The sequence below is a fragment of the Podarcis filfolensis genome (assembly GCF_964270895.1).
Source record: "Podarcis filfolensis genome assembly, chromosome: 5".
Taxonomy (NCBI): domain Eukaryota; kingdom Metazoa; phylum Chordata; class Lepidosauria; order Squamata; family Lacertidae; genus Podarcis; species Podarcis filfolensis.
In genome coordinates this window covers 82320229-82343431 of record NC_139608.1, presented here as the reverse complement: position 1 = coordinate 82343431, position 23203 = coordinate 82320229, and the positions used below count along the sequence as shown (strand labels likewise).

At 40.8% G+C, this 23203-nt stretch overlaps 1 protein-coding gene and 1 long non-coding RNA gene across 16 annotated transcripts in view; one reads left to right on the top strand and one right to left on the bottom strand.

The window, feature by feature from the left end:
• Window positions 1-23203, bottom strand: part of LOC310762901 (calcium-activated potassium channel subunit alpha-1) — a 564221-nt gene that overhangs the window by 35904 nt on the left and 505114 nt on the right. For all 15 annotated transcript variants that reach the window (XM_083614569.1, XM_083614564.1, XM_083614572.1 and 12 more), the window contains 2 exons: window positions 22203-22427; window positions 20036-20228 (listed from right to left, as the gene is read on the bottom strand). In XM_083614569.1, the coding sequence (XP_083470695.1) occupies window positions 20036-20228; window positions 22203-22427 (418 nt within the window). The remainder of the gene's footprint in view (window positions 1-20035; window positions 20229-22202; window positions 22428-23203) is intronic.
• Window positions 14606-23203, top strand: part of LOC310763020 — a 39851-nt gene continuing 31253 nt past the window's right edge. Inside the window, exons 1-2 of the long non-coding RNA XR_014548381.1 lie at window positions 14606-14764; window positions 15815-15892. This is a non-coding gene — a long non-coding RNA (uncharacterized lncRNA). The remainder of the gene's footprint in view (window positions 14765-15814; window positions 15893-23203) is intronic.

The following is a 23203-nucleotide window of genomic DNA, read 5'->3' as shown; positions in this document are numbered from 1 at the left end:
AATTTATATCTATTTATTCAATTTAATTTTTAATTGTGCCAAAAGCTTATATGAGCTACTGAAGGCAGTGTGAGACATCTTGCAGTTTGATAGCTACCACCCAGTGTTGGAAGGAGTTGCCATATTTATTATATTTAAATAGTATCGAGGATATTGGCTTGGACCCTTAGTCTATGTTCCAGTCAGGATATGGGGAATCCTGCCCGCTTCTGGCTGCAGCCTCTAAAAAGCCAGTCCTGGTGATCAGAAGCTGCAGAGCAAGAGACGAAAGCAGTGACTTCCGCAGACACAAGCAAAAAAGGCTGATTGGATCTAACCTCTTAATATTAAAGCACATCTTTATTATTTTCTCTTAATCCCAGTTACACAACACACTAAACTAAAGCTGCTTACGAAAACAAAAAACCACACATACCATTATTTCTTGTAGTCTTAAAGGAATATATTCTTTTCCTTCACTGAAAGGCCATTTATGCTCAAAAGGAATCATGTTTTTTCCTTGCTTGACTTCTGGGCCCTCTGCTCTATGGCTTCTGCTACCTCTATGGGCACCCCTCTGAACACCCCTTTAGAAAGGGTTCACCCTGACATCATACACCTATCATCAAGAGAGCAGGAAAACTAAGTTTTATAAGCCAATTTCATAGGCTACAAACAGGGAAACGCTTAACCCACCACCAAGGGGAACAGACCCCAGGGCAGAGTGCTCTTTAGGTATTAAACTCTGCACAGTAGACTAACAGTATTTTCGAGGAGAGACAAAAGCAAGTCGTGTATTTAGCCAGTGTGGAAATTACCGCTTCCCAAACTAAAGTTAACCAGACAGTTGGGGCTAATAGCTATATTTTAGCTGGCACCCTCACATATATACCCAATGTGTAATGGAAGGAGTGGGGGAATCCAGTTAGCAGATACGTTCAGGTTAAAGACTTCTGAAACGTGAAGGGGAAGGTCAGTTTTTTTACACAGTGCTATCCAAAGGATATACCCCGTATATACACAGATGTGCATGAAGACACAAATTTGACCCACTTTCTCCCTGATTTTCATATATTTGCCCCACAAAATGTGTCATTCAGAGCTATTTCACATTTGACAAAGCGATTGTGTGTGGCTAATTGTTAAAAAGTTTAATAGCCTTGCTTCTTTTAAAAAGTTTAATAATTGCTATGGGAGCTTCAAATCTAATCTGAACTACAGTGTTTAAGGAGCAGGTGCTTAATTTCCCTCCCAATTTCCATATAAACCCCCCCACCCCCAAAAAACCCCACCCCTGTTATTTCTGGGGTGGAGGGGGGCAGATACAACAATGTCCTTCTATGTTTCTCCCACAGGACAAATAGCAGATACACGAGGGATTTTTATAAGGAAAATGAAGGGATGGAAGGATGCAAGACTGCTCTTAAACTTTTTAGAACAGTGGGAAATCCTACCATAGCTTTCTTAGTATCACATCTAGTTGTTCCTTCATTTTAAAAAAAGCGTTGTCATTGAAATAGGATTACAGTGAAATTTCAGGATAAAATTGGTGGTTCCTGCTTTGGTCAAACATCCAAGGGATTTTCAGAGGTGGTAAGAAATTTCAGCAAGAAATTTCTTGGGAAAGTCACATACATGCCTAAATACATTCTCCTGGGCAAACGCAACAAGCAGCAGACTTGAATACTGATTATGTTATTTGACTACTGGTATGTTCCACTTGGCATGAATGAACCATTTCACAAGATCTGAGTGTAATTATCATGATTTTGAAATTCTTATCCAACCTCTGTTTGCTTTCTGGTACAAACCAGTGTTAAATTTAGTCTTGGTATTATGAAATTGTGACCTGTGCTCAAATTAATTAAACTGCATTAATCCTTACTAATCCTTTGCTAAGGCAGGTTCTCAATGAGTTGTAAACAGAAGCTCACTGTTTCAGAAAGGGAATTTTAAATGCAACTTAGGGAAGACTTCTATAGGCACCTGGCTTTTTAAGTGAGAAAAAAGCAAAGCAAAAATAAAAACAGTGCAAACAAAGAACAAAACATATTTTGTTAAGTAAACACAACAATGCCGTTTAACACATGACTGGCAACTGCTCAAACATAAATTATATAAAAAAAATTCCCATTGCCACTTATGGGGAAATTATGCAGATTAGAATTTGATTAGGCTTATTTCATGAGACTCAATTTGGACTTTTAATCTATTAAGCTCCAATAAATGAGGCATCTGAATAGCTCCCCTGAGCAGCAGCTGTAATAACCACAGCAGTCTTCCCTCCCCGCTTCTGCAATACGTATTTCAACAATTTCTTTAGCAGACGATGTTAACGGAAATTCCAGGTCCTGAGTACAATTACTTTTTAACTAGTATGAAAATGTCAGGTGTACAGGGTAAGGCAAATGGAGCCTTAAAATGTGCTTAAACTGCATTTTTATAGGCCTCAACATTCATCACATTTTCTGGTGCTACCGTCTCCCCTCTCTTGTTTTTGACCAGCTTTGTGTGTTTGGTAGGGCCCGCAGATGTGTACATGAATAAAACTGCAATGAGGCACAATTAAAACCAATGCAAAGCACACCCTTGTGCCAGGCCAGGTCTCCATGGAGAAAAGGCCTGCCCGCTGCACTCTCACCTCGCCACCTTGCAATGGGATGGTGTCTGCTACTGGAGCCACTTTCTGGGTTCTGTGTTGTGATCAAATCGTGGGACACTTTTTCCGGTGCTCAGCAAATCTTCCGAGCACCAAATGTACAGAACCAGGGAGTGGGGCAAGGCAAAGGGGCAGACAAAACTAAAAAATGCCCCATCTGGTCATTTTCTGTCAATGGGCTGGTAGGGATTTCCAGCCCAAAATAGCCTGGGCCAATATTTTGCCCTTTCAAACACCTCCCAGACCATATCTTAATTTTCAGTGGCCTGCAGAAGCCTTGTGATTCATCAACGTGTGTGCCTATTCCTTGCACTTGTTCATAAAGACTCCAAAAAAGTATGCTTTCTCCACACAAAACTCAGAGCAAAATTGGTATAATTAGCAAACCATTTGTACAATATGTAAATTGCGGCTGCCTATATTTGAGGAACTGGAATATGACATTCCAAATGCTGTTAAGTAGCCATTGCTGAGCATTAAGTGAAGCAGGAAGAGGGAGCTGCTGTGATGTTAAGTGGCAACAGAGGGAGGGGGGAATGTATTGGGGTGCTGATAAGCCCTCTCCTTGCTCACTACTTAGCTACAGTGGCCAGCCAATGCGGCTGTAAGGATACTGCAGACAGCCTGTATTGGAATGAAATGTGGTTTTAGAGCTATGAAATTGTCCACCCTCAAAGCTGCTATTAATCCAAGAGCTCTGAGGCTAATAACAGCTTCGGTGGGGTGGTGGGGTGGGCATCATTTTCAACGAGAATGCCATGGGGAGGGGGAAGGATTATTGCTCTCCCTGCGGTCCCGATCCCGCTTTCTTCCACAAACCCTTCTTGCAGCTGCTCCTATTACAATGCGGAAAACAGGCGTGCTGAAGGCGTTTGTGTATTTAAACATCACATTTGTATGGGCCCTAAACTTGTGTGACGGGCAAGAAGTCTTTGTAGTTACACAGGACAAAGAAGATACTGAAAGAATGAGCCGATATCTCAGAATAAGAGTAACCAGAATACAACAGATGCTTTGCTTTTGGTTTTATGGGGAAGCAAACATACTGGAGAAATAAGCTTCTCTTCAAAACAACAACAACAACAACAACAACAACAAACAGTAAAAAAAGCAACAACTGTGTAGACCAATCCAGTAAGACCTTGGTCCAGCCCTGAGAGAAAGCATGCAGAACACAGGCTGAACCTTGCATGCTGCATACCAGTTTTTCCTTTGGTCAATGCAAGTACCTAAAGTTATATTCCTTCACAGTGGCCACAAGGAAGTGAAACATATTAACCAGGTGCTGTGTGATAAATAAAAAGTACTTCCTCATAATTGGAAGTAAATTGGAACTGAAATTTAAGAGGATAATATTCTTTTGAACAACATACCTACTATATGGAATTTGACAACTGGGCAACAAAAATGGATTCTGATATAGATGCATTGGAAAGATAAATGTGCAGCTCTATTTATTCAATGGATTGAAGATCTGACTACACATGCCAACTGATGAATGGACTGCTTATAGACATAAACTTTGCATGGACAAATAGAATTAAATTTGGAACTCATTTACACAAAATACAGTATGTTAAAAATTGCAGTTGTTAATTGTACCCTTGTATTTATTTTTCCTTCTTCACTTTTTTATTACAAAGAAACACTTTTTATGTGCTGTATTTAAATTTAAGAATAAATAAGTAATAATAATTGGAATGAAAAGAGCTAATAAAATCTCTTACAGTCTGCAAGAGAATGTTCAGATTGCGCAGAAATGATGCCATGTTGAAATACAAAACACATCAGAAACATTATGCTACACTGCCCCTTGCTGAAATACCTATTATGCCACTGCCTTCCATTAAAATAAATACCTTTTACAATAACGTATTACAGGGAGTATGGATTTATGTTACCTGATAATAGGTACAGACTGATGGATAACAATGACTGTTATTATTGAACAAGAGTTTTATGCTATATATGATGGCTAATCATCAATTTCTTTATGTAGTTAATGGCATTGTTCCACTAGCACCAAACAACGGAAGCCTCTTTTTCCCATACACATATTACCGTATTTTTCACTCTATAGCAGTGTTTCCCAACCTTGTGCCTCTAGCTGTTTTTGAACTACAACTCCCATCATCCCTGACTAGCAAGACCAGTGGCAAGGGATGATGGGAATTGTAGTCTAAGAACAGCTGGAGGCACAAGGTTGGGAAACACTGCTCTATAGGATGCACCGGACCATAGGATGCACCGGACCATAGGAGGGGGAGAACAGGAAAAAAAAAATTCTCCCCCTCTCTGCTCAGTGCCCATTCAGCGAAGCGGCAGGAGAAACGGAGCCCCTTCTATTTCTCCTCCCGCTTGGCTGAAGGGGCACTGCGCAGCTCTCCCTCTCTGCTGAAGCCAGGAGAGTCTTGCTCTCCCGGCTTCAGCAAAAGGAACCTGAAGCCTTTGGAGCGCAGCGCGAGGTCCCCCTGCGCTCCAAAGGCTTCAGGTGGCTATCCCTGAAGCCTGGAGAGTGAGAGGGGTCGGTGCGCACCGACCCCTCTCGCTCTCCAGGCTTCAGCGAAAGCAACGCGAAGCCTCCAGAGTGCGGAGGGAGCGCTCCCTCTGTGCTTCGGAGGCTTTGCGTTGCTATCGCTGAAGCCAAGGAGCCTACATTCGCTCCATAGGATGCACACACATTTCCCCTTAATTTTTGGAGGGGGGAAAGTGCGTCCTATAGAGTGAAAAATACAGTATCTCTATAGATCTGTAGTTGGCAGTGCTTTTCCAGTTATGCTGTTAAGATGACAAAGCCTACCAGAAGGAAGGACTCATTTGTGCATAGTCAGTGTAATGAACAGGGGAGACACAGCACCCTGGGCTGTGGAGAAGGACTTCAGCTCAGTGGTAAGGCACCTGCTTTGAACACAGCAGGCCCAGCTGAATCCCTAGCATCTCCAGGTAAGGCAGGGGGAGATCCCAGTCTGAAATCCTGGAAAACCGCTGCCTGTCAGTGTAGCTGGACCCATGGTATAAGGCAGCTCCCCGTGTTCCTATGGCAACATTTCAGGCTTGGGGGAGGGAGGCCGGGCTCTTTAGAAATCAGGAAGGCACCTTCAATGTACTCTTTTCGGTGCCTGCTAAAAGCATGTTTGTTTAGGCAAGCCTATCCAGACCAATAGAATGTCGACAAGCATTTTAATATGGTCTTCAGCTTACCATTTTAAATATCCCACCCCCTACATTTCAAACAGATGTTTTCAAATGCTTTTTACTGATAGTTTCATTCTTTCCGAAAACCACTTTGAGGTTTTATTGCAATCAAGTGGTATATAAATCTTGTGAAGCAAGCATCCAGAACATCTCCATGCAGCAAGAGTGGCAGTAAAGGATCAGAGCGCTGCAGCTGGACATGGAGCAAAGTAATGCTAAAAATCATGTCTTGCTTTTCTTCCTGATAACATTCCTAGCATGAATGTAAGAGGTGTTCGACAGTGGAATGGACTCTGTTGGAAGGTGGTGGTCTGTCCTTGGAGGTTTTTAAGTAGAGGTTGGATGGCCATCTGCCATGGATACTTTACTTGAGATTCCTGCATTGCAGGGGGTTGGACTAGATGATCCTGTGATTCTGAGTCTGTCTTAAGATTCTTGGAAAATACACACACACACGCACACTACGAATTTTCTGTATTCCCTCTAATAACTACAAATTATGCACCTTTGATAACCATGAAATGCAGCATTTAAAATACAAAAGAATGACTCAAAGCTAATCACGCATCGTGATAATCTAAACTGTAGTGTAAGATCTTTGAAATATATATTTTACCCATTATAAGTAAGCATAAGGGCAATTCTTTTTGTGGTAAGAGGCAATTGGGGGGCAGGGAGGAGCCACTAGCCTCAGTCACTTTCAGAGTAAGCAAAGGTGTGCTGGGGAAGCTCAAGCCTGTGAGATGTGATATTACACACACACACACACACACACACACACACACGTGTGTGCAAAAGACACAGTTGTCTTCCATTGAATAAAACAGAACCATTGAAAAATTCAGTGGAACTAGAATCAGTCAGCTAAAACAGCTCTGGAATTCCATCTAAGATGAAGGTCACAGCTGATTAAGGAGATCATCTAAGAAATTTCCAAGGAAGATACAAGAGTTTATCTTCACCTAGTGAAAGAACCCAGGAGGGTTCTGAACATCCTAAGACTGTCATTAGATTTCACTATCACCTAAAATGAATTTCGAAGTGAATCTGGAGAGTCATCCTCGGGAGAAATTTTTAAGGCAAGCCAGAAACAGCATAATTTTGCAGTGGGTTTCTCCACACTGATTGCTATTGCAAAAGTAAATGTAAACTGAAGCCACTTGGGGAAATGTAAGTCTCTCTTTAAACCGAAATATGCTTCACAGTTGATTTACTATGGCCACAGATGATGGGAATAAATCAATTTGTTTTAATGTTACTAAAAATGCAACATTTCCCTCCTAAGTAATAATACGCATTTCTTGGAAAATAAAAAGCATCCCTCCCCACCACGTTGCCTTTTTGTTAACTAGCTGCAAAGCTCGGACTTGGGTTCTCTTTACTGGCCAAGTTGCAATTTACAAGTGCCCTCTCCAAAACTCACCCAAAGATGGAAGGTGTATTTAATACAAAACAACTATGCTCCGTAATTAAATTCTGGCCATTAAAAGTCAGTAAAGAAGCATCTTGAACTAGCTTTGAGTAACTCTCTTAGGCTGCAATCCTAGGCACACTTACTCAAGAGTAAGTACCACTGCAATTGATGCTACTTCTGCATACACAGGTTTCTCCGCCTTGCTATTATATCTGCACAACCTTGTGAGTTAGATGAGGCTTACAGATAGTGATGGCCCCAGGAACACCAAAATAGCTTCATGGCTGAGTAGGGATTTCAATATTTTTGCTCAAAAATGGGAGGGATGTTGGAGTTATTATTAAGTATTAATAAATAACCACAACAAATCTATTCTGTGCTTGCTTTAATTAAATCTTGAATTTATCCCAATCATGATCATCTGAACAGAACTGCCATAAATCGTAAATTACTTTTGATCCCCTCCATCTGAAATGTCACACCTGGTCTTATTTTTATGGTTTAGGGTAGGCGTTGGAGGAGAGCAGGGCTCTCGTGCCCTTACGAGATATGTGCCTTTTGCAGTATGCAACCACAATTTTAGGGAATGCTCCACCTGTTGATATTCTGTCTGTTGGGCTTCTTATTACTTGCGTGTGACCCCTGGTTTATTTTTGAGTGTTCCACTGCCACCTGAGAAAGAAGGTACAGACTTGCATGCCACATAAAGTATACATAAATGTTAGGCAAATATGTGTCCTCTTTGGCGAATGCAGCAGAAGACCCAATCTACAGTACATACAATATAGTGGGCCCAGTAAAGCCTTTTGGCACCCCTGCCCACACCTGGTATCAGTGCAATGTCAGGTCTAGGGCAGATGCATGTTGCTTTGCCAAAATGGCCTTGTGGGCCAAATGGGGAGGCCTAGCAGACAACAGTGGGCCAGATATTCCCCATGCCAGCTATAAAAGAATTCAGAATTGACCAGCATTTGGTCAGTGCACTAAATGAATGCCACATGGATGGGATGCCATGCAGCATCACTGCCAGTTGTGCACTAAAATATTAACATGGACACAACAAAACTCTAGCCCTTTGTTCCTCCCATTATACATTGGGAACATCTTGAAGTTAACATTCCTTTGGAGGCACAACCTTCTAAGCCAAAGAGAAAACACTGTATTTTTAAATTCATGAACTTTCCTAAAGTAATTGCCTAAATGCACATAAATAACCATTTATTAAACAAACAATATGTGCCAAAACAAGGAAATATCCTGGAATTATGCTCGGGGGGCTGCTGGATATCAGCCATAACATCAAACCTCTCTCATAATCCTGTAATATATTATCGATATGTTCCATTTTGTCGAAGCTATCTTCATAATCAAGATACTATCACAGCCGCTGTGGGCATTGGAACTATTTTTAATTTTAATTTAAAGAGCAATTAAAGAAAGACAATGGATACACAAGATAATAAAGTAAGTGATTAGCGGCATGCAAACGACACAGGCTTAATGATAATACCTAGTCCTATTCTCTAAAGGGCCTGTTGAGAGAACCCTCTTCTTACTCAGGGGTTGTTCAGCTAATGTGCCTCAACCTACAATTACAACATTGCTGACACCATTAACCACTGAAACAACATCACTTCGTGAAACCCTTGTTGTCTCATTAAAATGTAAAGGGTCAGGTAATTTGCCAGCTTTGTAGGTCTAGTTTTGTTGTTGATAATTAGCAAGCATTACCCAGAATAGGCTCCCACTGGGAACCAGTGAAACTTTGTGAAATATTAAAGAGGAAACTCTCTACATTTTATTGAAAACTGAAAAGATTTGCAGCCGGCTGTGACAATAGCTAGACATCTGAAAATATGATTTGGTTCTGTGCTAAAGCCCAGCATTAATGAAATGTGTGTCAATTTTAGTTGTATAAAGATAATGCTGATGAATCAGGTCTAAATTTGACTTGTCTGCCTCAACACAGGCAGGTTATAGATCGACACCCCCCCCCCCAAGAATGACTTATTCAGAGGTCTCACTGTATTGAACAGCACAAAGCTGTTCCCTATATTCACATAGAAGTAAATTCCATCAGATGCAGCACTCTTACTTCCAAGTCAAGGTATTTAGTAGTGTTAGATGGAGAGTTTATGCCTCTGTGTGATTTAGCTGCATTTGTTAAAACAAGGAGATTGAGAGAGAACGTCTTGGAATTCCCGGTCCTCCTTTTATTATAACTTTCCTACCATAATTTTAAAACAGCTCCAATAACATTTACCATCAGTTAATATGTTGTCTGGGAACTGAGCAGTGTCCTGTTCTTTAAATGGATCTTTTGGAACATAAACCACATTCCAATAAAAAGTGAACAGAAAATTATGAATTCATTAAAACCACTTTGGTATCTTTGGTACTACATATAATATTTATATTCCAAATCCTGTAAAAATATGCTTTAATATCTTTAGGCAACTATAAGGGCTTAAATATTTATAAAATGGCTAAAGATAAAGCATAGCCCTCTTATTCCGACATACAGATGATGTAAGGCATGCAATCAAAGACAATAACACTTTCAACCCATTTGTCATCTTAAAGGAGCCTCTCGACTTCGGTTCCCTTGTGAGCCATCTGCATGAGAATTGTTGCCTGCACGGGGCACTCCAGAGGAGTTTGCTCCTTAAAAACTACCAAGAGTGCTATACTTCACATAAAACAGGGTTTTCGGAAAATGGAGACGAAACTATAAATTTGCAGGCAAAACAGCTCCGGGAGGGGCTTCAAAATACTGCTGTATTTATCTCTGGGACATCTGGGAAACAGGAAGCATTTTGATTTAATATTTCATAACACAGAGGCAATTGCTTCCTTGCCTGGTATATAATTAATGCTCATAAAGAGAGGGTGTGTGTGTGTGTGTGTGTAAATTTTATTTCTCAGTATCAGGTTATATATATATATATATATATATATATATATATATACACACATATATGCACACACCTGCATATTAAAAGGTTTTGCTTTCCTTTTGAGATGCAGAACAACAAATAATAATACAAAGGAGCCATAATTTGTTTCTCTGCTACAATTATTTATGTTTGCAGTTAATGTATACCACCATATGCTTAGCAGTAGATTATATCCCTCCTCTACCCATTTTCAGCTCGTTCATTTGGCCAGAGCTGGCTTGACTTTAATTAGGAGCAGAGAAGCTGTGGTGGCAGATGAGAAAGGTGCCTCTAACTGAACCAGCTATTTTCATACAAGCCCATCTGTTTTCAGGACCCTTGGTTCTCTTCTCCTCCACACAACTAAAGCAGTGCAGAAACCGTGTGGCCACCCCGTTAGCCGAGGAGCCAGCTGCAGCCATGCACATTCCCTTCCCTCCGACATTTTTGTTTCTCTTTACACAGGGTATGAAACTCACTTCATACTGCCATTTTAGATTCTTGGTTAACAGAAACTCGGCTTAACGTAAATGCTGGCTAAAGACCAATCCACTGTTAAATGGGGAAGGTGGATTCCCCAGGAGTCTGGTGGTTGGATCCCAGTCTGGAAGCTAGCATGAAGTGGCCCATTCTGCCATGTTGGGAGCAGCTCTCCCCTCTATCTACTTTTTCAAAAGCTAGGCCTTAAAGGCCTTAAAGAAAGGCATCTCGGCACTATGTCCCCCCACCCCTGGCTACTTTTGCTGAAGATAACTCTGCCTTGTTACTGCTTACAAGGCTTTCCCTGGCTTACAGTGGTATCTCGGGTTAAGTACTTAATTCGTTTCGGATGTCTGTTCTTAACCTGAAACTGTTCTTAACCTGAAGCACCACTTTAGCTAATAGGGCCTCCTGCTGCCGCTGCGCTGCTGCTGCACAATTTCTGTTCTCATCCTGAAGCAAAGTTCTTGACCCGAGGCAATATTTCTGGGTTAGCGGAGTCTGTAACCTGAAGCATATGTAACCTGAAGCGTATGTAACCCGAGGTACCACTGTGTTGTTCAACTCTGTGTTGTAAGCTAGCAGAGGCATGGCTAATTCACTTGTGTTTGGCACACCACCTATCATGCATTTATGCCAAGAGTTCTGCAGTAACTGTGGTAGTGATGCCATGAGGTCAAATAATCTATAAAAAAACCCGGCACCTTCCACAAGGTGCCCACAAACCAAACCTTTAGATCACAATTAAAGCACACACCCCCACCAAAGAATATAGGGAACTGTAGTTTACCCCTCACAAAGCTGCAATTCCCAGCACCTTTCTACAACAGCACCTAGGATTGGGAGGGGTGTGTGTGATATGCTATGGAAATGATGTCAGGGTTGCTGTGTTATCTGTTTAAACTGGTATAATTTTATTGTCAACCTCACTGCTGGGACCTCATAGGATCTCCACTACATTATGCCAATATTACACTGCTGGTGCTAGAGTCACTGCTGGCATAGGTTTGTCTAACCCCAAATTCATTTTCTATTTTTCTCTATTTATTTACTTTTACACCATCTTGTCCCAGGTCCCATTACAAAAATTGAAAATGGACCTCGCAACAAGATCACCTATGTGGCTAAAATACAGTTCCCAGGAGAAACTCCCATAAGTTGAAGTCATTCAGAAAACCATTCTCTGAACATTGCAAGGCTGAACTACACATGAACTGTTATGTTGCAATCTGTCTTATAATGCCTTTGGAAAAAAATGTTACTGCTCTGTCTCTCTTTCTCCTCCCACTCAGCTTCAGAACTGCTCAAAGCCATAAGGTGTTTTTATTGTCTGAGAATCAGTTTTTAATGACATGCATTGTTCTTATTATGCAGTATTCAAAATCACAGTTTAAATCATTAGATGATAAAATAAAATTATTGGACTGAATATTCAGAGTTACGACTCAGAGGCAAATCCACCACATAAAGGCAATTATTATACTTAACTGTTTAGGAATTTATACATATAAATTTATTCTTATTTATACATATAAATTCCTAAACAGTTATGTATAATAATTGCCTTTATGTGTTTGACAAGAAGCTACCATGCATATTCTGTTTTAATTGAGGTGTTTGTGTGATGTTTTGGATTTGGTCCGTTGCGGCAAGTATCAGCAGGTTTGAGAAGAAGCAAAGACACACAAGAAATTTAAAGAGGGACTACTAAAAAAAGAAAAGTGGTAAGCACTATATTTTTGACAACATTATTCTGCAGTGCATACAATATACTTCAAACTTTCAGTTTCCTAATATTGCACCATCTGATAAACAAGAAATTTTATCATATATTTATAACCCCTTCCCCTAAAAACTGTTGACCATGCAGGCATGGCCAGCACCGATTGACAGCAATGTATCAAATGATACTTGCACATATGAATGGGCCACCAGGCATATTTACAATATAGATGGAATGTGTATGTCCCTTCAAACTCAGTTATCTTCACAAAGAGTCAGTTCACACATGCTGTTGCCGGCAATCAAGTATACAGGAATCAACTAAGGGACAAGTGTGAATCAGGCCTAAGCCTCCGTTTGGCTGTGAAAATTTAGAGCAGAGTAAAAGGCCTGGCCTTGCCCACTTAAGAAATGGCACCTCAAGGATGCTGATTCTGTGGAAAGGACTCACACACTTGCATGCAGTTTGAATCAACATAAACTTCCATTGTGGACAAATGTTTGCAGTTGGGGTATTTGTATGCTTTTGAGCAGGGGGGAAAACCAGCCAAGGGAAAAGGGTTAAGTAAATCCTCCCCCCCCCCAATGACCATAGCTGTCAACTTTTCCCTTTTCTTGTGAGGAATCCTATTCGGAATAAGGGAATTTCCCTTTAAAAAAGGGAAACAGCTATGCTAATGACTGTGACCTCCCATAGCTGTGTTTCATTTTTAAAAATCCTGTGTAAAACAAACATGCAACTGTGTGGCATGTGTATTTTCAGTTCAAGTGCAATTATCTTTATTGGATCGTTGCCTTTTTCTCAAGATTGCTCAAACTAGAACCTGTTGGAAAGCTACATTGTTTATTGTGTGTTGTTTAAAAACCTATTTTCAGGTTTTTCCCAGTTTTAAAAACTATTATTTGCTGTTTGTATTATGTTTGAAAATCATCTTGAGAGACATTTAAAAGGCAATTCATACATCGTTGTTGTTATTATTATTATTATTATTATTATTATTATTATTATCTTGGTAACTGACTGATTCTGGGCCATGTTTTCTATCTACAAAATCTATAGTTAAAGCAGATAACTATTTGGAGCAAACGTCGAAGGCCACCAGCAATCCTCGCAGTTCCCGATGTTCTGCTGTCCCTCATAAATCAGCAAAGAAAATGCTTCAACAGTCCAATCTGTGGATACTCAGCTCTTCTGTTGAATGTTGCTCATTAACTTTTGAAATAATTAGCCACTTAAAAACACACACAACCTATTTATTAGTCTTTGGGACCCCGCTTCTCAAACATGTTACAAAGGGTGATTTTTACAAAGGGTGAAGTGATTTTAAATAGGAGATGGGGCTGTATGTTTTAAGTTTGCTTAGTTGATCTTCTCAGTTTCAAAGGTGTTCGCTCCTTAATGCTCATTTGAAAAGCCTGAAGAAACCCTGTTGTTCTTTATAAAACGTCTTTGAAATGACTGTTTGGCTTTGACAATGATTTACCGCCTCAGAATAAACTGTTAAGATTATAAACAGCTGTTGAAACAGTTGATGGCAACCCAGCTAACTTTGGGCTGGTTTAACAGAGGTGAAACTGACAAATTATGGTTGGGACAGATTCCCTCACTATCATGAAAGAATATAATGTACCCAGCAATCCCTATAAAAGCAGTTTAACTTGTCAGGGTGCACGTATAGGCACACCTCTGCCTTCATTTAGCCAAAAAAAAGGGGGGATATAAACAAGCAGAGGAGGGTGAGTAACCCAGCAGGGGCAGGAAAACTGTTTCCACTGGAATTTTAAATAAAGTCAAAGCAAGAAGACAATTTCTTTGAAATTCCTCAGTGAAACATCTAAAGAATATCCATGGAAGCCAAAGAACTCTGATACCAGTTCACCAGTTCAGTCTATGCAATGCTTTTTAGAATCATTAAATGCTTCAAACCTAGAGAAAATCATCTAAATACTGGGGAGCAAATATTCTCAGATTTTGATATTTCATTGAAAATAGCACATTTAGTGCTGCCAAATTACTGCAAAACACTCACACTTAACATCGGCGTTATTTGAATGCTATTTGGCACCCATTTGTTCCCTCTCTTAGTGGCTACTTCTGGGCACCATCTCCCTCCTCCTTTGCCCTCACAGTCTTCAGCTTAGTTTGCCCACTACTCTTTGTTTACAAGTTGCTATGGAGTCCTCAACATCAGGTGACCTCACATCACAATGACGTGTTGTGATGTAATTGGCAAAAAATATGCAGGCAAAGGAGGAGGAAGGAAATGGTATTCAGAACAGCACCAGAACTATTTTAATCCTGCAGCCAGGCAAGCAAGAGTTATTATCAGAGCTCAAGGACACATTCCAGCCAGGCAAAAACACTCAAGAAGAATACCGGTAGGGGTACAGACTGGGGAGTGGGTGGTGTGGGGAGAAGCCCCAGGGCCAGGCAGAGCAGCTTGGAATTGCATTTGGCTCATGAGTCTGAGGGTCCTCGACCCTGCGTGACACCCAAGTGAACAATCTCCAGACAGGTGTTTTGTTTTATTGAAAAGCAGCCTTTGAAGATATGACTGAGGGCAGGAGTGGAGAGGTTGATTAACCATTCAGCTCCTTGCTCAGTCAATATCCATCTCTCCCTATGTCCTTCTTGCTCATTAGAAGGCTGGGGTGGGATCCTGTATTTCCGCATCTTTCTCTCCTACAGCTGGGGCAGGTGATTTGGAATAGATAAGTGGCAGGAGACATGCTCCCCCCACAACCCCCTCCACAAAAAAGTATGCAGCTTTACATATGATAATTTATAAACAAATATATAAACAAATAAAAAGGTGCATATCATTAAATGATAGCTGTAATTGAAATAGGATACATCTCAATACAATAGTGGGGAGGGCTGTGAGCAGGTGAGCAGGTACGGCAGCAGCTTACTTTGCTGGCTAGGTGCTAACTGGGCAAACTTCAATGTCCCTGTTCTCAACTTCTTAGGGGGTCTTTATCTTTTATGTGGGCTTGGACCAGGCAGATTCCTTTCAAATAGGAACTGTCTTCTGTACACTAGGAGACTCTGTCGCAGCCCCCCCCCCCCCGTTTATTCTGCTTAAAACGGCAGCCTCCCAGGGCAGCTGTTCCATAAAAGAAAAACGCTTGGGAGACTGTTGATGTATCTCCGATGTAACATTGAGTTTGTCCCTTAGAAAAAGTGGTGAAAAGCTAGAGGGAAGGCAGGGTGCAATAGGATTTGAGGAATCAAAACTATCAAGGACAGCACATTGAGATTTGATAGCGAGGGACAGAAATTAACCACTAGCTCTGCTGCTTCCTCTTGATACCTCTCAACAAAACTGATGTACTGTCAGTGAAAAATTGGCTTGTGGTATAACCTATCAGGTGGACTGCTTGGCTCATCAACTCATTTGAGTTTGATCTCTCTTTCTCTATTTGTAGATGTACACGTGAGTAAACCCTCAGGTTCATATGGCCAGAGGACTGCCACCAGTGTTATTCTCTACAGAAAACAAGCAGGTGAGGCTTTTCCAGGTTCTGTCTAAAAATATTTATGGGTGTCAATCTGCTGTTAAAAGCACAGAAGCTTGGAGAGAAAGAATAAGGAGGAGGTGGCCCTACAATGGTCACTGCCACTGCTTTTGGTGCAATTTCAGCTTCCCTGCATTTCAAAGCAGAAAGCTATGCCTAGCGATGGGTCAGGGTTTGTACCAAATGATGTGAATTGAAATGTTTTCCCAGGATAAATAATGCACAAACTTTTAAGCAAAAGGAAAGTGACAGCCGGCTCTGTAAATAAAAGCACTTAGTCGCCAGTAAGGAACTGCAAAGTGGAGGTACTCTTTGCTGATCAGCAGAAATCGGATCACCATATATATATTGCTGCCGCCGCCGCCACTGTACTTCCTGTATATTAAGGACAGGATCTGTGGGGAGGGGGGAGCTCTTCTGAGCAAGCCCCCCATTGACATTAATATTCAACCGGGGCTTGCGCAGAAGGGCTTTTTGCTGGGTTCTACACTAAAATTGCATCTCACAGAGAAAACTGTCACTCCAAATACAATTTGCAGCAAAGTTTATGCCACCCCTTTGATCTAATTGCTTTTGACAATGTGAACCGTGGTATTTAAGATCCTTCAAGAAAATCTACTGTTCTGTTGTGAAAGCACAATAACGAGATCAGAAGTAGTGCACACGTAAGTGGCACAAACCTCCATGAAGCTAAGTGTTTCCTTACTGGGTACTTTGGAATTTTAAAGAGTAAGTATCTCAGCACCATTCCCACTCAGAGCCAAATGGCTTACTGCTTCTTCCCAATTTTGAGCATGAACTGTTGCCTAGGCCCTCTTAAAAACTGTGACCTAGGAACAGATTGTCTGTAGATCAACAGAACAGTCTGTTTCTGGCCTCTCTCAGTTCCACATATAAATCTTAGGTATTACAGTGAAGTTTATAAATTCAAAGGACCTGTATGAAAATTCATATTTAAATATATCTTTTCACTCAACGCACTGTCCTGAATTTGTTTTCTCCCAAAGTCAATATTTCTTAACTGTTTATTGTAAGATATGTAGTTTTGTACATTGGTTTAAGTGGAGAACTGCATCAAAATGCGAAATCCAAAAATTAACTGTGTTCTGATTGGCACGTTAGCTTCAGAGGTGCAAATAAGGCTAGTCACAAAGAATCAATTCCTCAAGCATTCCTAATGTTGAAGTGGTATGTACAGATAATAGGGCATGGCTGCAATATCACCAAATCACCCATATATTCAATCAGGACAAAATAATAGGATTTGAAAAAGAAGAATCAAAATTACAGAAATAATTATTACAAAATTCTAAAAAGAATATATCCAAAATGTATAATCTGTTATTAGAGTGGGATTTAAAAGACGAAGAGGTGAAGGAGGTCATGATTAAGTGGGCACGTTATACAATTCGGCTTGAACAATGGGAGAAGCTATGGAAATATGATATCAAATTTACGGCATGTTATATAATCGGAGAGAATTTAATGAAAATGTTACACCAGTGGTACTTAACGCTGGCCAAATTGGCAAAAAAATTACAAATTAAAAACCAACACTTGTTGGAGATATAAGAAAGAAGCTGAAACAATGTATCATATGTGGTGGGAGTGTGGACTTATCAAACAATTCTGGAATAATATATATGAGGAATTTTAAAAATTTTTTTTTTAAATATCCTTTATTAAAAAGCCAGAAGCATTTCTTCTAGGCTTAATTACAAATTATATTCCTGGTGATAAAAAGAAAGTATTCCTATATGCAACAACGGCGGCCAGGATGCTTATAGCTGCAGATTGGAAGGGGGGGGGATTCCACCAGTAAGAGAATGGCAAATTAAACTATGTGAATACATAGACTTGGCAAGGTTAACGGCAATCTTAAGATGACAATCAGACCAAAAATTACAGAGCCCAGCTTGAAAGTTCAGAGTCAATTCAAACGTTCAGGTGGCAAACTGCTATACTGCCTTGGGATGGAAACAGCATCACTGGCTTGAATAGGTTTTCAAAGAGGCCCATCAACTAATCCAGAATGCGGCAGCTAGACTGGTGACTGGGAGCGGCCGCCGAGACCACATAACACCGGTCTTGAAAGATCTACATTGGCTCCCAGTACGTTTCTGAGCACAATTCAAAGTGTTGGTGCTGATCTTTAAAGCCCTAAACGGCCTCGGTCCAGTATACCTGAAAGAGCATCTCCACCCCCATCCTTCTGCTCGGACCCTGAGGTCCAGCACTGAGGGCCTTCTGGCAATTCCCTCACTGTGAGAAGCCAAGTTACAGGGAACCAGGCAGAAGGCCTTCTCGGTAGTGGCACCCGTCCTGTGGAATGCCCTCCCATCAGATGTCAAAGAAAAGAACAATTACCAGACTTTTAGAAGACATCTGAAGGCAGCCCTCTTTAGGGAAGCTTTTAATGTTTAACAGACTACTGTATTTTAATACTTTGTTGGAAGCCGCCCAGAGTGGCTGGGGAAACCCGGCCAGATGGGCGGGTTATAAATAATAATAAAGTAATTATTATTATTATTATTATTATTATTATTATTATTATTATTATTACTACATTAAAAGCTTCTCATGCCTCCTGAAATGCAAGCATCCCCATGTGGATGGTGATGTTGGTGTCTTTCAAAAACGTATGTTTCCCCCACACATAACACACATTATGAGGATGTCGCAATTATGGACGGACTATGCCCCTGTATGCCTCTGCAATTATATTTTCTCCTAGGCTCCTTTTATAGATGCGTTGGTGGCTGCTCATAACACAGCAGAATGGGTAAGAACACAGGAAGTTTTCCTTATGTGGTTTTGGCAGGTTTTCAATATACCAATGCAAATTCCTCTGGGTGGTGGGAAAGGGTTCTAATCTGCCCAAGCCTCGTACAGGGTGTGGTTCCTTCTATACAATTACATTGTGAACAGCCTCTCAGTGGGACTGCAGGATATAGGAACCAGGAAGTAGAATAAATAAGGTTGCACAGAGCAGTATTGGCCTTTGCTACTGTGCTGCATAGATAGTCTCTCCATAAGCAACTTTGTTTTGAATATAAAAGTGGGATGTTGAAAACAATAACAATTACTACGTACGATTACTATTGTTGGTGTCTCATCAAAACTTCAATTATTATATCCACTTCTGATATATTATATCAGTCTGAGCCTTATATATTTGGGTTTGCTTCTGGAGTGTTAGCAGGGGGTAGAGATTTTAATATATATATATATATATATATCATTTCATAGGATGGAAAACAGAGGCAACCTCAAGGCAGGGTTGGTAATAACAAAAACACATATAAAAGAAATGCACAAAATACAGAGATTTCTACTTGTTTTGCATAATTCTTATTGGTTTGCTTTTTTCTGTGTTGTAATAATGGGATCTGATAGGAAGCGCACAGGAAATGCCCAGTCTTATTTGTGCATTATAATTTTATAGGGTGTTTGTTTTGCTTTCATAAGTGTTTTTATCCAACCTTGGGAAAGCATTGGTGAATAGTGTGGGGGTCAAAAACAAAGGACTGCATTCATGTAGAAATCATGCAGAATTGTAAATAAATTGTGAGAATCTTCATGTGCATTCTGTGAAGCCAAACTTTCCATTCTTTCCTCCTTTTTTTCTCTCTTTCCCCCTGCCTTTAAAAAGTATTATCATTATTTAAAAGGTGTTATTATTGTGCCGTGTGGCACTTGGCTGCTATCTTGCGGACAAAGCAAACACCCTTGTCAGAGAACATTTGCAATTATCCCATTTTGCATCCAGCGTGAGGACAAGCCACCTCTGGCTATGTGATGTGTAGCAATGTGACTTCATTGCTATAAACTTGGAGGCTGCAGAATGCTACAGATTTAGCAATCACCCATCTGAGAGTGAAATGAAATAAAATTCTACCACTCAGTCAATTTTCGTTCCCTTGCTAGGATTGCCAAAACTTGCCTTTGTGTATGTGTGCAAACAGTGTGGTGTTGCGACCGTCCCTTAAAAACCCATCATACCAATCAGCAGGTTTAACTGTCAAGCAAGCTGATGTAAGGTCCCTTTGAATTACTGAGTGAGGGATATTCTTCCTGCCAGGTCCTGTCCCCTGTAGGCACTATAGAGAAGTATTATAGGGCAGTTCTTACCTTGGGAATTAGCCTGCAAGACCCCAATGCTGTCATCAAACTGCATAGACTTGATGTTGAGTGACGCCAAGATGCATTCCTTGTCCTGCAGCGAAGTATCATCAATATTATTCTGATTGGCTGACAGGATTACGCACATGTCGCAGAGGTTGATGTTGACAGCCCTTAAATCAGCTCGACTTAATGGTGTACCCTTCGGCAGAGAGAGAGAGAGAGAGGAAAAAGGGAGGGAGGTGGAGGAAGAAATGGAAAAAAACAAATTAAATACTGAGAAGGAGCTTTGGGAAATTATTTAACAAGTATCTTTTTTATGCTCTGACATTAAGCTGGTCTAACTATGTGCCAGGGAATAGAAGGAATGTGCTAATCTAAAGGGTAGTTGGTGCTGATGGCAGCATTTTAGCGTTAAGTCTCAATACTCAGTCAAGCTATTACTAACAAACAAGAAGCAGGAACGTTGCCAGAGCTCTGCATCTTGTCTGCAACTCAGAATTGCCTTGATTTCAATCAGCCTTGTGTGGCAAGTTCTTGCCTTCCAAGCATAGCAAGGGTGTGTTCAAGTATCTGGAATATTGGGCCATGCTAAACCTGGGGGGAAGAATGGTCTGCACACACAAATGCAAGGAAAACACACACTAGGTGAAGCAATACCCAGCAAAGTGTAATTCTAGTCAGCCCCCACCCCACGTACTTCAACAAACTGTCATTTAAAATGGTGCGATTGAACCATTTAAAAAGAAAAAGGAATTGCCTCAGTGCCTACTCTTCTGGGAGCAAAATTACCCATCAGAATGTAGCAACATTTTGTAATGTAATTGTCTTATGGATGTGTATAAGTTTCGGACTGATGTTTACTTGGGAATAAGGGATGCGCAAAACCATTGTGGCTCCTGTGAGACGGCCCCTGAAATGCATTTATTGTTCCAAGTGGCAGACATCCATTTTTTGACGGGCCTTTCCTGATGCAATGACATATGCATGCATATGAACCACAGCAAAGGGCCAAATGCCAGCCACTTGATGCATGATCAAATGTTAGTGTTTTTGAGGGGGCTGCCACTCGGCAGGCCACAATGTATGCCAGTGTATAGTGTTTACAGTCTAGCATGATTTCCTTCTTAGCCACAGTGGTGTACAAATGTTGCATGGATGAGGGTCGATGGCCAACACAGATCTGAAAATGTGACACGATTCGCCCTGGATGCAGCACAGGAATGTGCATTTAGACATGCCCAGCACTTTGGAGAAACGAGGCATGATAGAGCGATACATTAGTAATTATTAGTTGCCTTGTGTTTTGGGACAGCGAGGTCACTCATGACAGCTGCAGCTTTGAAAAGTAACAAGCAACTTGGATAGACAAGCTGGGTTTAAAGCCTTGTTACTTTTAGGCACAAAAGAAGAAATAAAAGAAAACAGACAATATTAATGCAAAGCATTTGATGTGGAAATCATTGCAATTCTCTTGCTGCTTTGCACCTTGTTTGCCGGGTGTAAACAGCAACCTAATAGAAATTTGCACTATCGTTAGCAGTCAGGCATAAATGGCAACACCCAGTAGTGAAGAATTGGGGCCCTTTCAGTTCAGGACTCATTGTGTTAGAAAGAAATTCATATCTTCTGACTGTATGCCTCCTTAAAAAGATGAAATGCCACTGTCAGGCTGTTAAATAAAGCAGAGCCAGCAGGCCAGCCTTTCAAAGGTCTTTATGGATGCAGATAGATTAGGTAGATAGACAAATAATACAAAAATGTTTCCAAAGGTTTCATAGGCATAAATAATGCCATAAGTAATGACTGTCATGCTGTCAGAAAAAAATCATAACATCAAAATTGGCTGCATGCAGGGCACTCAAGCAAGTGTTCAATAGATAACATAGCTAACATATTTGATAGCAGCTGAAATTCATCCTTGACGAGGGACTGAGCACGTCGGCAAATTTCTTCTAATAAGGTCTCCCAGGGCTTAGTTTTCACAGATACAACAAACAGGGGAAAGGCCAAGTCCTGAGGCCTATAACCGAATAGGAGTTTTAAAAGAAGAGGAAGCCCAAGATCAAAGCCAGTGTGGTTCTGTTCAGTTGGTGCATAAGAAAGAAAGAAAGAAAGAAAGAAAGAAAGAAAGAAAGAAAGAAAGAAAGAAAGAGGTGGGCTGCTTTGGACTTACAGGCAAGATTGAGAGTTTGGGGAAGTTATGCATTGTTTCCCATTCCCTCTTCAAGTATTCAAGGGAGCCCACAAACACAATGTGCTTAAGCTCATGGTAGTGGAAATTGCTGGCTCTTAATGGCATCACAAAATTCCTTAGTCCAATCAGCGCTGATGTCATATCACCAAATATGCAAACCACCACATGGCCACTTAACACTGTCATGGCTGCTTCGCTTCGAGTCTGGAAAAGCAAAACAAAGTCAGTAAGGAGGACAATAAAGAACAACAATTAGGAGGAGGGGTAAACAAACAAACAAACAAACAAGTGTGAGTGTGTGTGTGAGTGTGTGTGTGTGTTTGTGTGTGTGTAAAGTCTGGCCTTGGGAGCTGAGACGTGCTTTCCGAATTTAATATTTAGGCCTCCTATACTTATTTTGCTGGTGGTAAGCCTCATTCAGTTCAAGGGGGCCTACATGAATAGGGCTCATCAGAATAGCAAGATGAGGGTGGGGTACTTTGACATATGTGACAAGCAATAGTTGATGCTCTACAAAACACATATTTTAGGGTCCACCTTTGGATGAACAAACTCCAAGCATGCAGTATATTCTCAAGCATATCCAGACATAGGAATCATTCACAGGAGTGTGATCCCTCAACAGAAAAGGAAATGTCTAAATCAGCCCTAATATAAATCTTATGAATTGAGTGGGATTACTTAGGGTTTAATGCATGATTTATTGCTAGCAATCTGATATTCAATGGGAATTGATGGACCATTGCTGCTGTACTAACACACCACATTGATCACCGTTATCCTGTTCCTTGCAAGAGTGGCATAGGCAGCAAAGAACAGCAAACAGTAGCCTTAGCCCATGTCTTCTGCCTTAGTCAGTTTAATGAGCAACCAGCCAGGGAATGTGTGTGCATGAGCACCCGCATTTCTATGTATTATTTACTGCAGTTCGCATATTTGCATTGTTGGCAGACACACAGAGCAAAACTAAATAGATGATT